Below are 14,484 nucleotides of genomic sequence, written 5' to 3' on the forward strand. Positions count from 1 at the left end.
CCTGTGAGAAAGGGTGAAAATAAGAAACACCAGTGTCACAGATTTCTTACACCACTAATTCTAATATTGCACCTGTACAAAGTACCTTAAAACTAATTTTAAAATGACAACACAGCAAAAATCTATAAAACATCAGAAAAAACATAAATCGTCCAATTCTTTGTATTTTATTAAATTCACATTAATTCACTTAAACTATCCTTACTGCCCTAAAAATCCACATTACCTCCTATATTTGCAACCTGCAGACTCATTATTTGCATGCATCTTTGCCATTGCTCCCTATATGACCTGCAGAAGGAAGGGTCAGGCAATTATGAACAGAAATGCCATTTTGTCGGGGCGACTCTGCCGCCTGACAAAGACGGAGCGAGGGCCATTTCTTTCCTGGCCTTTTTATTAATAGTCTCCGAGCTTGCAAAGACCTGCGCCGCTGGGTAACATACTACAGGCTCTGTGTTAAATCACATCCTGTTTAGGATAATTACCATCACGACACAAGATTATGAAAAAGAAAAAAAAAAAAATGCCAGGAAAGGAAACAGGTCGACATCGTGCATGTGAATGCTTGTTGACCGTAGTTAGAAATCCTGGTGATCAAAGCTCAGAGAAGGAGTTAATCTTTAATTTTGAGGACACCAGCAAAATAAGTATGGCGCAAAACAAGCTGATGCATATTGTCAAAAGTCAACAGCGTCCAGGTCTGACATCCCCAAAGTGACTTTGTACCAAAGTCTTGTTTGGAGTCGTATAATGTGTAATCCACTTAGGGGAGCCAAGCCTCGGTGCCGTTTATGGATTTCCAAGTCGTGACGGTACTTAGGAAGCCTAATTCATCTAATAAAGCATGTATGAAGGCCCAATTTAATTTGCCGTGGGAGCTATGGGCACGCGCGGCCTCGTGGAAATCAATCGCATTTGGCGTCATTCAATAATGCATGATTTGGCGAAATCAAGTGACGGATCTGCGATGCCGAAGCATGCTTTGAAGAGCCGGCAATAAAAGTTTGTTACCTCTCAATGACCTATGAATAATTCAATTACAGAGTGGAGGAGCGACTTGAACAGGATATATTTTAATTAAGAAACCATAACAAAAAGAGGGCAAATTAAAAACCTACAGTACAATATTATGAGACACATTTACAGGCGTTATCGGAGATGTAACCAAAGCATCTTTAAATAGTGTCCATAAATCATTTACAGTATTCTCAAATGCTGTGTAAAAAGAACAAAATGTTTGACGAGCAACTCTTCCATTAACCCTCAGTTTGTACATATAGGGATGTTGTTGTTTTTTTTTTTAAGAAAGGGAAAGCCAAGCCCAAAATAATATTACATTAAGTAGCTAATTTCACCTGTTTTTATTCATCTCAGTGGGCGGCCATTTTGCTACTTTCTGAAAATGACATCACATTTGCCAGGTGTCCTAACCAATCATGGCTCAGCTTCAGATAATTGGTGAGCCATGATTGGTTGTGACCTGAGACCTGGCAACTGTGATGTCATTTTCAGTCGACAGCACGTGGTAAAATGGCCGCCTTTTGAAATGGATGAAAACGGGTGTATTTTGCCTTGTTTCATTGATATTCCACAAACCAAACAATCAGAACACCGTGTTTAAACTTGCTGAGCCGCACAAAACATATTTCGACAAAGAAAATTCGAGGGTTGACTTCCCCTTTAATGATAGTCTGTTGTTTTTGTTTAAATAAAATATGTCAAAGATATAAAAGAGCAGCATATATGTTTCGAATATTTGATAAGACATACTGTATACCCATGCATAGAATACAGCGCAGCATCTCTGTCACTCACAGCCTCTTTCGTGGTCACTTTTTCTAAAATAGAAGATAATACTGATAACAAATCAAATTTTTCGAGTATGTGTCCACAAACATGCATTTGGGAGAATATACGGCCGGGAATAAACGGCCCCTTTTCACTGTGAGGTACTTTAACAAGGCTCTAGTTGCCATATCGTTATTGTATCCGTTTTCTTGGACCTTCTTATATACTAAAACATTTTAATAAACAAATTGTTTATTGTAATATAGATTAATATTTTGCCTGTGTTTGTTGAAAAAAAAATACATGGGAAGAGGATCTTAGAAAAAAATCAAATATTAAATTATAATATTGAAAGGATGGGAAATGCAGTAAGATTATTTCTCAATATTGTTACACTTCTTCCAAGTCGCATTCATGGCAAATTTGTTTTTGTACTTCCCACCCCCAAATCAGGGCTCGTAAAGCTACTTAAAGTTTAGCCTTGGCGGAGTTCTGTCGACATTTGGGTGTCTGTCATCAACCTTATGTGAATGGAAACTTGGCATTCCACGAGCCACCTTTACGTGATTAAAAAGGCTGAACAGCAACAAGGATTTACTATTGCTAGAAAGTGGAAACATTTCACCACATGAGGTGACAACTACAAGGCTGTTGTAAAACACTCACCACCAGCAAGAAAGGCAAAGCTGTGTTTTGGTAGTTTGCGTGTTGGAGAAATCACAAACGTAAAGGGAGCGTGGCTACATGTGCATCTCAGTAAATGAGAATATTGGTGAAAAGTTTTTTTTTTTTCTTGCGGTTTGCGACTGAGAAATCTCAAATATCTGATTTTTGCTTTTCCTGGCAAGCTTTGGTTCACTTTGAGTTGAACTACTGAAATATTTTCCACAATATTTGAATTACTGAAATGCACTTGTCAGAGTGATTGTAAGCACACGACTGAGGTTTCTGAACCTGGAGGACGGGAATTTTTTTTTTTTTTTTTTTAATGAGAATCAGGGGAGATCCCAGAGTCCTTAGCAGAGTCCAAGGCATCGGCGGTCACGGGGGGAAGAGACCGGTAGATGAAATCATACAAGCTAACGTCGGGTCTGGTCGAGCGGCAGTTCTTGCAAACCAAACTGGAGTATTGATTCAAAAGGCCATACAGCCTCCCTGGAAAGCAACGGCAAGGACGAAAATTGGGGGAAGAGGAACGAAAAGGGGGCGGGGAATGTGGATCAGGACGAGGAAGGAGAGGTTTGGGTGACAGAGACAAAGAGAACGGTTGAGAATGGGAAAAAAAAAAAAAACCTAAATGAAAGCTAGTTTGAGCTCGTGCTAGTGCGTCTCTGCAGCTCCACTTTAGAAAATGGATAGCTGGAGGGGAATTTCTTTCAAAGGCTTCAATAAATGTCAACAGGAAAAAAAAAAAAAAAAGGAAAGCGGGGGAGTGCGAGATAGCGTCTGGGGTCACCTGTAATCCACTCTGGCGCTGAATGGATGGGCTCGAGGGAAAGACATGGGCTATGAGGTGTAATAACTTAGCATGCACATGGGCTGCTTTTTTTTTTTTCTTTTTTTTTTTAAACGCATACTGGCACGCTAATAGTGGCAGCAAGGACAAGCCTCTCAATCTTCACAAGCGCAATGGCGGCTAATATCGTCCCTAGTTCCATTTATTGTGTACTCTACGATAGGAGCTCCATAAAAGGCAGGCGCTGGATTTAATGAGACATGGAACCTCTAAAGTCAAACAATCCCGGGGATGCCGGTTTATTTGTTTAGATACCTGAATGATTTTCTTTCCCCTCATTGTGCGGGTCACTGACATTTTTTAAAAATTGGTTCAGTGTCAGAAAAAAACAAAAGATGACGTTTCAAATATTTAAGAGGCTCAATTTTTCTGCTCCTACGTTGTTTGACGTTAGAGGTTTCACCATTAATAGGTTTAAAAGGAAATCTTGTCAACCTTACCCACTGTGACTTGTCTCTCAGTCAAGAAAGTGTGCATGTCGTAAACATCTCGCATGAGCGAAGCATCTCCAAAGGTGAAGTACGCCATGTCCCTGCCCGCCTCTGCCGCAGCCATCAGCTGAATCAGCGCTAACGAAAAACAAATGAGAATAACGTGATGTAAGGAATTGCGCTTCATTAGTAATTGGTCAATAATCCAAGTCGGGGGATGCCTTTTGCTCGCAGTGAGGATTTCCATCTTTTAGCAAATTAGGAGTGTTAAATATTTTATGGTTGGGTATTAACTCCAGATTAATGAACACACAACTCAAAACATCGTTTTGAAAAGGGTCGTAATCTTTACAGCGACAACATGGCTCATGTCGGGGTATGTGGACATAAAATGCTAATTCTAAATTTAATGGGCATGGGTTACCCACAAAAACTCCAGCGAACATAAAAAAAAAAAAATAGTCTAACTTGATCCTTATTAAATTGATCCCTGAGGATGCTACTTGATTCACTCACCTGAGTGTGAAGTGAATTTATATTGGTCAAACGCCGTCACATTCAACCATTAGCAATTGGAGAAAATGTGCAAGTGTTAAGTCTTCCCCGGGACCCTCGCTTATGAAGAGTGATGTAGCGCCGAATCCACAGAGGATGCGATTTATGCTCTCCCTTGCCGGTGCTCAATCGGCGTTTTAATGGCAAGCATAAACGTGTGTCAGCGGATCGATAACGGGTGGGAAGAAACGGATGAGTGACACACAAGCCGGCGACTAATTGAGCGAGGGGAGGGGGGAGGGGTCGAGAGGGTAGCCTTTTCAAAAACCGTGACTAGCGGAGTACCTTTGAGTCGCGTGTCTCCACCGAAAGCGCCGCAACCCCAGTTCCCGGTGGCGATTGCAGACAAGTGCTTTTTGTTGGCGTTATTCCGGAAGAATCCGCAGTAGGCCTAAAATACAGAAGAACCCGTTGAGCAGATAACGAGGGTTCTTAGTTTTAGGCATAATCAAAAATCGATCTATTTCTCACCTTGTTGAGCTCTCTCGTCATCTTTTCTGGCAAAAATTGTTCCAGGAAGTGCTTGTATTTCAGCGCGTCAATGGCCACAATCTCTGTGCATCGTCTCTGCCAGTCATCCCTTCAAATTAAAAGTAACGCTTCCGTTTCAAATTCGACTTAAAACGAAGAGGTGAACGAATACCTGGGAGTCTCATCTTTGTAGCACTGATCCCACTTGTAAGTTTCAGCATAGCCAGAATATCGACTGTACTGCTCCGCACCTACGTAGAAACAAACACAAAGGGAAATAGAATTGAAGTCGTTTCTAACAAACCTCTTCCAAGTGTTCGAAACACGAGTTCAGTGCAGGCTTTCACAAAATTATGTCATTTCAAGAGGCAACGCTAATGCTGAGGCATAATAATAAAATCAGTAAGTAATCCGCAGTGAGAGCACAGAAAGTGGACGTAAATTTATTTCCTCACTTTGTGTCGCAAATCAAATTCAGTGGATTCGATTGGCATCAATAGAAGCCTGTGATTTAATAAGTAATCTGCTTTGGGGTTAAAATAAAAAGCTTCCAGACTTAAGTGGGAAGAAACGGTTCAAATAAAAGAAGCCGCTACACAGACATATAGTCGACAGATTTCGTTTAGTCAAGTGAAAAAATATGAAAAGTGAAAACATGCCCACTATCGAGTCGGAGTAAACCGAAAACCTGAATTTACATTTAACCTTCCTCGTAAGTGGGAAAAGTTGAGTTTCAAGAGCAACTTGACTCCAATTGCCCCATTCTCCTTTCTGGCCATTGATTTTATTTCAAGCAAATGGCATCAAAATGTTCCCGGTGAACACTTTTCTAATGAAAAACTAGCTTGTGATAGGGGGGGCATGGTGCTCTACAATTGAAATACAATTTCTGTGGAACATTCTTCAGGGTAAAGAGTCTCTTAAAAAGAGAACAAAGAAGTATTAATTTCCACAAAAGAAGCAATTTCATCATCTCATATCCTTGCCCGACAAGGAAGCCGCTGCTCGCTGTCCTTCCCAATCACCTTGATGTCATTTGTGCCGGAAACTGCCCGGCATCCTGCCATCAAGGTTCCCATCACCAGATTACATCGCGGCGTTCTTCTACCTTCCGATCCGACAACGCCCCCCACGGAGGAATACCGACGTCGGAAAGGTACGGGAAAACCCGTGTTAAGTAAGGAATGTACGTCACGGGGGGGCGAGGTGAACAAACGTCTGGATTAGAATCTTAGCAAAGAGGCGGCATCGTGCGTGCAAAGAATATTGTGCGGGGTTTTAACAGATCTATGGCGTAACTGGCCCATTCCATTAGTGGAGCGTTGACCTTAGTGCGCTTATAAATTCCTTTCTGTCCAAATGTAATAAAGTTAAGTGGAGGGGAGGAGGAAGAGGAGGGGAGGGAGGGAGGGAGGGAGGGAGGAACGGTCTGAGGCTCGGAGGAGGACGGTGACTAACAACTGAAGGTGACTTGGAAAGGAGATGAATGTCGCAGAGAAGACAGGGCGGCGCCACCGTGTCGCCGGCCGCGCTACTTAATAAGACTAAAGTCGATTTTTACATTGACAATGAAAGGGCTTGTGTGTGTTTGGTGGCATCGCAGGACTGAGTGTCATCGTTTGTCTGCTCTACTAAAGCGCTCGACACAAATATGAAACATGTTATATAAAAATTTTTTTTTTTTTTAGAATGGCATAAAATCCACAGTAATTACGGTAATCTATCGACGTGATACCTGTGATGATGAGGCATTCGTTTTGCTCCAGTGCTTCAGTGAAGAGACGGGAGACGATGAGTTCGGGGTTTATGATGAACCGGATCTCTTCTTGGACCAGGCCGTTCCCGGTGACGCCGCCGCCGACGAATCGGTTCGCAAAATCCACCTTGTGAGGAGAAATAGGACATTTCATTACAAGAGGCTCCAAGAGCTTTTCTTTTCCTGAAACAAAAAAAAATGGAGACCGTCTTGTCTACTCAATACCGGTCGAGTCTAACAGTAAGATTAAACTTCCAGTTATGCGGATAAATGACTCAATTAGTATGTCCTTATTTCCTGCCACCCACTGTGCTCATTTAATACAGATAAAGATCACATGCTTGCTTCCTGTTTGGGAATAATCAAATGAGGACGCAAAATCATGCACGTTGGATATATCAAAACTCATGAACCAATGGATTCACATGCTGTTATTTTTCTTTACAACTATTTTTTTTATTTGGTCACGTAAGCCAAGAATAAGAGGACTTTTAAATCCACTGCTGTCTGTCAGAGGGGGAGGGTCCTGCTCACTGGCCCACAGCCACGTCAATTTGTGTGACAGCGAGTGTTTGGTTTTGAACCGGTTCTCCTCACCTCGTTCACCCCTCGCCTCACCCCTCCATATCCTTCAATCTCACCTCCTTTGACAGAATGACAGCACGGAGGACTTCTGAACCCGGGCCGGGTCGCCCCAGTAAGATGCCACACCCTCGTCATCTTTTTTTTTTTTTTTTCCCCTCAATGCGAACACTTTTGCTGCACCCCAGGGTCCTTGCTATCCTCTCCCTGCTTCCCTGAGTTACTCGAGTATATAATTTTAGTTGTCAGGCAACAGTTAGAAATAACACTTGATATGTCCAGACCAATGAGAGCAAAGGAAAAAAAAGGGTGAATCCATTGCAACAGACACAGAATGCCGAACTGCTTAAAAAAATATAAATACGTATGAGGGCTGAAAGAAAGCCACAGTGCCAAAATGGATGCGAAACTGGACAGATTTGACATAAAGTTGATTTTATACCTGCAGCATCCCGTAACCATCGGCTTCAATTGTCCCCTCGCAGGTGATGTGTAAGCGAGTCAGCTGAGTCTGGCAGCTTGAAAAAGGAAAAGACACTTTTCAATGATGATTTGTAAATTTTACTAAAAAAACATAAAAATTTGTTTGCTATTATTTATTGGTAGGGTATGTGTATATATAAAAAAAAAAAAATGTAATCTTTTTTTCAGGGGCTGAAAATTAAAACTTATCAAAATGCCATAATATGCTTTAAGATGTTTATTTTTAAATTAAGGGTTAAAAAAAAAAAAAGAGTAATACTTCTCCCAGTTTGGAAGCGTGTTCACAGATTGTCTTGTGAATGTCACAAGGCCCTTTGGTCCTAAAAAAACAAAATCAATCAAAATATTAATTTCATATTTTGTTTTGAACCAGGATGGTTTCCTGATGCTTACTGGTCTGCGAAACTCTCCTAAAGTAGCAGAAGAGTGTTTTCAACTTCTCAATTTTTCGTTGTGAAGAGCCTTCAAATAACCTGCAAGACAAGACGGATGAAATATTGTTTCAATCAAAACAATTGTCACAACCTGTCAAGGCTGAAAAAAATTTATTTACTGACGAGCCATGACTCTTTTTTTCTTATCGAAATAACCAACTTCATCATTTATTTTAATTGTATTAACAGACACACACAAAAAATGTCTATATGAATAATATCCCGATGTTTTCCACTTCATTTCCTTCTCAAGCCAAAGAAAACAGCAGCTGAAGAGCCACATCTCAGCCTTCCGTCCTCCTTCTCCAACATATCCATCACTTAACGAGGACAAACCTCGACAGTTCTGCCAAAAAAGCAATCAGCAGATTGCTTGCCGCGCTGCCTGTCCAAGACGGAGCGCCACTGTAGCCAATAAGCAAAGTGACGGACACTCCCTCAATTATAAGGGGGAGGGGGGGAGGCAATAACGATCCACGGCCCATTTTGGACCTCGCTGCTTGTCTCGTCTCGTCGTCTCACAAACCGGGTTCTATCTTGTGCCGCAGGATGAAATGCTGATAGTGAAGGTGGGCCCCGAGTATCTGCAAGCGAGCGATAGAAGGACCGCAGGAATCAATGCTTACATTATTACACAGCCCTCTTCACTTAGCCTGCTGCTAACATCTGATGTGGTCAGGAGAAAACCTTCTTACACAGAAGGAGAAAGACTCAAATATACATCGGATCCACTACTAATTGGGATTCTTAAGGCTATTTCTACTGCCTGACAGAAAAATTGAAAAATGATACTTGATGTTATGCACCTTCATAATGAGGTAAAAACACAAGCAGAGCTTCTCACTAACAAGGGGACGGATCCTCAAAGCGATGAGGGGAAAATTGATGCGAAACCTGGACTGTGTCTGCCAGGTAAGGAGTAAATATAATAAGACAGACGCTATTTTAATGTGATTATCCAGCACGTATCACCTAATGAGCCATTCGTGCTTCTTTATGAATTATATTATGTATCATATAAAAAAAAAAAAAGCAGCAACTCACAACTAAGCAGAAAAAAAATGGCAGACTGTCCCAATCAACCAAATACTGAATAAAGAACAAATATTATTACTGACTATGGTGTGGTAATGAATGAGAAACTGTAGGGAGAGTTTTTAAGGCACTAGTGCCCCCTTATGGATTTTTTTGCTCGAGGGGAATGCCGGATTTTTCCACCTGTAGAAGTTGATCTCGGGGTAGTTGCAGTACTCTGACTTGCGGGAGTTGCGTCGCGGGAATGTGCAGAAGAAGGCGTTGGCCAGAAGGCAAGCGATTTGCTCCTGAGACATGGTGAGGGAATGGTTCATCCGTGACTTCAGCAGGGGGATTGGCTGAGGGAGAGACCAAAAAAATAAAGGAGAAGACCGTGAGGATCATAGCAATAGAGATGACGGACAGATTAGAAGAAGGGTATCATTACAAGGACGCTAAATGCTAATGGGGGGCAGATAATTAGTACAGCAATTTAAAAAGCAGAAGAGACAAGAAGGGCTCCATTAAGTAAATGCGAAGGAGTAATTAAGCTCCGTGTTTTCTTGTGCTCGCCTATGTTCTCCTAGTCAGACACGCAGGCTCATATATCTTGGCTGATTAGAGCTAAAGAGCCTCCCAAGGCTGCCGCGGTTAGCCGATCAATAGCAGCTCTAATAACAGGAGCCGGAACATCTGGCTCAAGGCTTACGACAGCAATACGACGGAATCTTCATTAACAAACCACCGGAAAGGATGCACCTGAAATTCCAGTGGTCCCTGGTTAAGTTACTAAATATGGAATGGAACTTTGAAGACGTACCATGGTGCAGAGGCGCGGAGCACTTAGTGCCAGCGTGACCATGGAAGGCAGCACGGCCTCGTAGAGGTGCTGAACCTCGCAATGCTCCAAACACTAGAGGGCAAAAAAAAAAAGTGGGGAATGAATGAAAAGACATTTTAGTATTAGCCGGAATGATGTTGACATTTTGGGGTAGCAAAGTTCGGATCAGCTACTTTTTCTTCAAATGGCAAAAGTTATGACGAGCTTTAAAAATCTACTTTGAAAAAGGGATTATAAAGCTTGATGGAAGTTCCTCAGGAAGAGTGACAATCGACACAATTTGGGGTAAGCGTCACAAAAACGGAAGGCCTCTATCTGTGTAGGGGAAAAAAAAAGAGACATCAATCTGGAAAAGGAGCAGCCACATACTTCAGCCTCCAGCTTGCCTCAGCAATTCCTTCTAAAATAAACACACTTACTCGGTCATACAGCCAGATTTACAACGCAATCACTTATGAGCGTATTGGCTTCAAATGTCAGCGTCATCAATCACTTGCCTTATTCTATCAAGGTAAGCAGAGCGGCTGATTAAATGGACCTTCTGGAGCAAAATGCAAATGACCAATCGCCGAAAGAGAGCGGCACGGTGGCTTGATTTCCGACGCTAAAGTCTTTGCTGGGCAATTTGTCCGCAGAACGTTTATATGTCAGGGGAGCAGGTCTGACTAACCGCTGTCAGAAGTAATGAGCTGGCAGGCATCATAAAACGCTCCGGTGGGACTAATAGATGGCGGACGTGGCGGCGGTATGAGGGTAGAAATATGATATCGCACACGGGTATAGCTGCTGACCTAAAATGGCCTCACTTGGGTTAGGGGGACCAGAGTGGAAATATTTGTTATTAAGTTATACAGTTGTCAAGTATTTTTGAATCGATTATTCTATCGATTGTCCCATTGATTAACTGGCTAAATAAATTGCATTATTTCACCAACACAATGTGCATTTGAGGCGCAGATATTACTAATGTCCACTTGGGGTCGCCATCCTCATATTTTAGATGTGACTCCTTTAAAAAGGTGAGCGAGGGAAGAGTCAGAAGAGTCAGAAGAGTCGACCGTCTGCGAGCTCGGCTTTGCAGCAGGCCGTTCACCGGCTAACTGTTAGCCAGTCCGTGTACTTGTGAGTGAAACGACAAATAAGCGTGGGCGTTTGACAAACAAGTGTGAAACGCTTGACGAAGCACAAATGTTTGTGTACTCCCTTGGGGGCGTCAGCTGTACTCCGCCCTGGACGGCTTCCATGCTTGGGCCCTTAGACGTTCATCAGAAAGTGACACTGTGACAGTTTCATTTGGCAGGAGAGAAACACGACGGCAATTTACAGACTCATCCCAATTTGTATCATTTTTTTTAATTATCCTTCCTACAGCCACAGGAGGGGGGCGTGTCAATCAGTGGAGCTTGGCTATGAGGACTCAGGACAATTATTCAGTACTTCATGAATGCTGGTTAAATTGAATAAATTGAATGTTATTAAGTGAGCAACGCAGTTTATTAGACAGTGGACCCCCATTTTCAAATCATACCTCTTCTCTTGTAAGCTTTTGCAAAAAAGCCTTCACAGCACTTTTTTTTTTTTTAAATAGCATGCAAAGTAAAGCATCAGTTTCATTAGAATAGAGGACAGTCAGTGGAAGGGCAACTTAGGAAGGCCTTACTTAGCATCATTTTAGATGGGATGGACCCTTTTAATTAAATTGGATAAAGCAATAAAGTGGCTCACGAGCAGCCCATCGATCGCTCAAGCTCCACCTTGCACTGAGACATTAGTCCAAGGAGCTTGAGTTCATAAAATCTTAGAACGGACACTGAAATGCATTCAAAAAAAAAAGCCTTTGTTATAATTATAGGAAGTCAATAATTTCGCAGTTTGACTTCCAAGTTATTTTCGTGACTTTTTCAAGCATGCAGCTCACCTCGGTGCAAAGGAGGTTGAGAGCGGTGAAGTCCCATTTCTTGGCATGGGCTGTGTTGTATCTCAAGATAGCATCCTATGGGAAGGAAGCAAAATATAAATGAATAACCTGCTGTGGCAAAAAGGAGCAGAAGATAAATCGGAGGGTGATATTTTTGCAAACACTGCCACCTTGTGGATGTTGCAACACTTTAAATAACAAGGGTGGAAGGGTTATTAGAATGATTTCAAATTGATTGCAATGCACGTGCTCCACAAATGCGTCTCCCTTACCCTCACATCCAGAGAACTCTTAAACCCTCCTTGCAAGGCCGAGTGGATTAACTCCCACCGACTCTGGACCCCACCTCCATCCTACGACACACATTTGTTCTTGTTGTTATCAATTTAGTGACTCCAACTTAAGCTTTACGTTTGGGTTGAAGTCCGTGCGCATCTTGGACCTCCGTCTCCAGTGGGAAGAGATTCTTCTCGGAGCAAGGCATCTTGACTGACACGTCATCCCACGCGTCTTTGAACTTGCCGGGGTACGGGACAGGCACCTCTCCCTCCCTGAGGAGATCTGTCTGTAACGTTGATGAGCAAACAAGATGTATTCTCAAGGACAGTCGTTGGAGAGCTGTTTCGTGACATGGTGTACTCACCCTTATTGTGACAGTGTGGTTGGGAACGGCTTTCAGGTGAGACAGTGGAGGAGCACACTGGGGCATCCTGTTCAGCTCATTGATGGGGGTCCCCAGCCACGCTCTGGGGGCGTCATGCTCAGGGGATGGAACACTGCAAAGACAAAAGAGGAGCAGTGTGGTCAGAAATGACAGTGTTTGAATTATTTCGGATTTTAACGAATAGGAATGGAAGAATGTAAACCAGGAATTATATTGTATTTCCGAAATCCACCAGAAACTTTGTAGCAATTTTCTACCTACTTAAAATTCTAACCGCAAGGGAAGAAAAGTTATAAATACCTTTCACAAGTAGCACCTGTCTGGCTGATAATCAATTCCTGGCTTAAAACTGATTGGTCGCTACAATCACTCGCCACGATATTCCCGGTTCCTGCGGCTGAGTGTTTGTCGGGCTCTGAAACAAAGTTCGGGCATTTGTGTTCCCGAGCCTCTTCGACACAAGCGCTGCCATCTCCTGCCGAGTTGTTGGTGAGCAGTGTTTTACCAACAGGGCTGTTGGGACTTGGCATCTCCACGTCGTTGGAGGACGAGCCTTTCCTCGGACTTGCGCAACAGGCCGGTTTAGGATTTGGGGAGTGTACGACACAGGTTGTTTTCACAGGGTGAGGGCCAGGAGAACTGAGTCTCTTTGATTTTTGACCATTAGAAGAACACTGCGCAAGGGCCGGACTACTTCTAATACTTGCAAGCGAAGGATCGCTGAATCCACTTAAAGACCCGCAGTCCATTAAAGTCTGAGAGGCCGTGTCAGCCCGTGAAAAATCATCTCCATCTTGCTCCGGTGTTCTGCAGAAGAGCTCCGTTGATCCGCCTTCAGATTGGCTATCACCGGTCACACTGGAACACAAAATAAAATGAATACATGAGCACAGTGCCTCCACTCAAATATCACGTGTATTTTTTATTTACCTCCTCTGAGAATCCATTTCTGCATCCATCTTGAAGTGGTCAGACAAGGCGAGTGCATGAAAGTTACTTTAGAAAAAAATATATCAGCGGTATGTAAGGGTATTTGCTCACACACATGCTGTACATTTGTGAACATTTGATCATAGATTATTTTTAGAATATGTATTACAATTATTATCAAATAAAATAAATAGTAAAATATTTACGTCAACATGGAAATTAACGTCATGAACACAACATAAAGTCAGATTTCAACTATTTGGTACAAGCAGTAACGAAAGCATAAGTGGAAAACCCTGACGTATGACATAAACAGTTCAACGTAAAGAAAAACGGTCGAAAAACGGTCTTAGTTGTAACGGTCTATCACTGGGGAAATGTACCCAGCGAGAAACCTTAGCACTGATAACTCTAGAGCCAATGCTAACTAAAGATTGAAAATTTTACTGTAGTATAAAAAAAATCTTTGCTATATACAGGCTAGCAAAACAGTCTCGTCAAGCTAGCGGATGCCGTTAAAAATGAAATACAACTTACAAGCATGTCCTTCGCGGGGTTTTATTCCTTGGCTCGATGAATTATGTAGTTGCTGTTTTCATTCCAAATGCAACCAAGTAGCGCCACATCGTATATTTCTCAAAATACTCCACTTAAAAAAAGTGTTTTGGTCCAATTTTAGTTTTATTGACATGATGGCGCGACAGCCGCTACCACTTGACGACAAGATGTCGAGGGGGAAGTAAGGCCAATCAAAATGGTTTAATTTAGGAAAGAGGCGTGGCCAGATGGCAGTAGCCTAGCGACACGGCCGCAAATGTTTTTTTTTTGTCGTAATAACGAGTAAAGGGACGAAAAATCGCAAATCACTGCAGACGGCGGCTCAATATGATGACGTCAGGTTAATGTATTACTGTCCGTATTTTAATCGACTAAACCTGATTTAGGTACAAGGAGAAATGCTAAAACTAAAATTTAGAAGACAACACAAACATAGGTTGAGTGAATTAATTGATTACATTCCATAGATATAAAGTTAAAATAAATTAAAAATATTTGTGTATATATATATAAATAGTATAAAATACATTTACAACACAA

General features: G+C 42.1%; 1 protein-coding gene across 1 annotated transcript; it reads right to left on the reverse strand.

Moving 5' to 3' along the window:
* Positions 1-1,060: 1,060 nt before the first annotated feature.
* parga (poly (ADP-ribose) glycohydrolase a) lies at positions 1,061-14,327 on the reverse strand. Its single transcript, XM_049736584.1, has 18 exons — positions 13,924-14,327; positions 13,387-13,452; positions 12,757-13,314; positions 12,436-12,568; positions 12,235-12,357; positions 12,065-12,145; positions 11,793-11,867; positions 9,854-9,946; positions 9,238-9,392; positions 7,979-8,058; positions 7,845-7,905; positions 7,545-7,620; positions 6,500-6,647; positions 4,937-5,015; positions 4,765-4,873; positions 4,579-4,684; positions 3,748-3,876; positions 1,061-2,946 (listed from the first exon to the last, which is right to left on the reverse strand). Exons 2-18 carry the CDS (start codon positions 13,413-13,415, stop codon positions 2,777-2,779), a joined length of 2,205 nt encoding a protein of 734 aa, XP_049592541.1. The 5' UTR covers positions 13,416-13,452; positions 13,924-14,327; the 3' UTR covers positions 1,061-2,776.
* Between the last annotated feature and the right edge of the window lie 157 nt (positions 14,328-14,484).

Source organism: Syngnathus scovelli, chromosome 12 (genome assembly GCF_024217435.2).
Source record: "Syngnathus scovelli strain Florida chromosome 12, RoL_Ssco_1.2, whole genome shotgun sequence".
Lineage (NCBI taxonomy): Eukaryota > Metazoa > Chordata > Actinopteri > Syngnathiformes > Syngnathidae > Syngnathus > Syngnathus scovelli.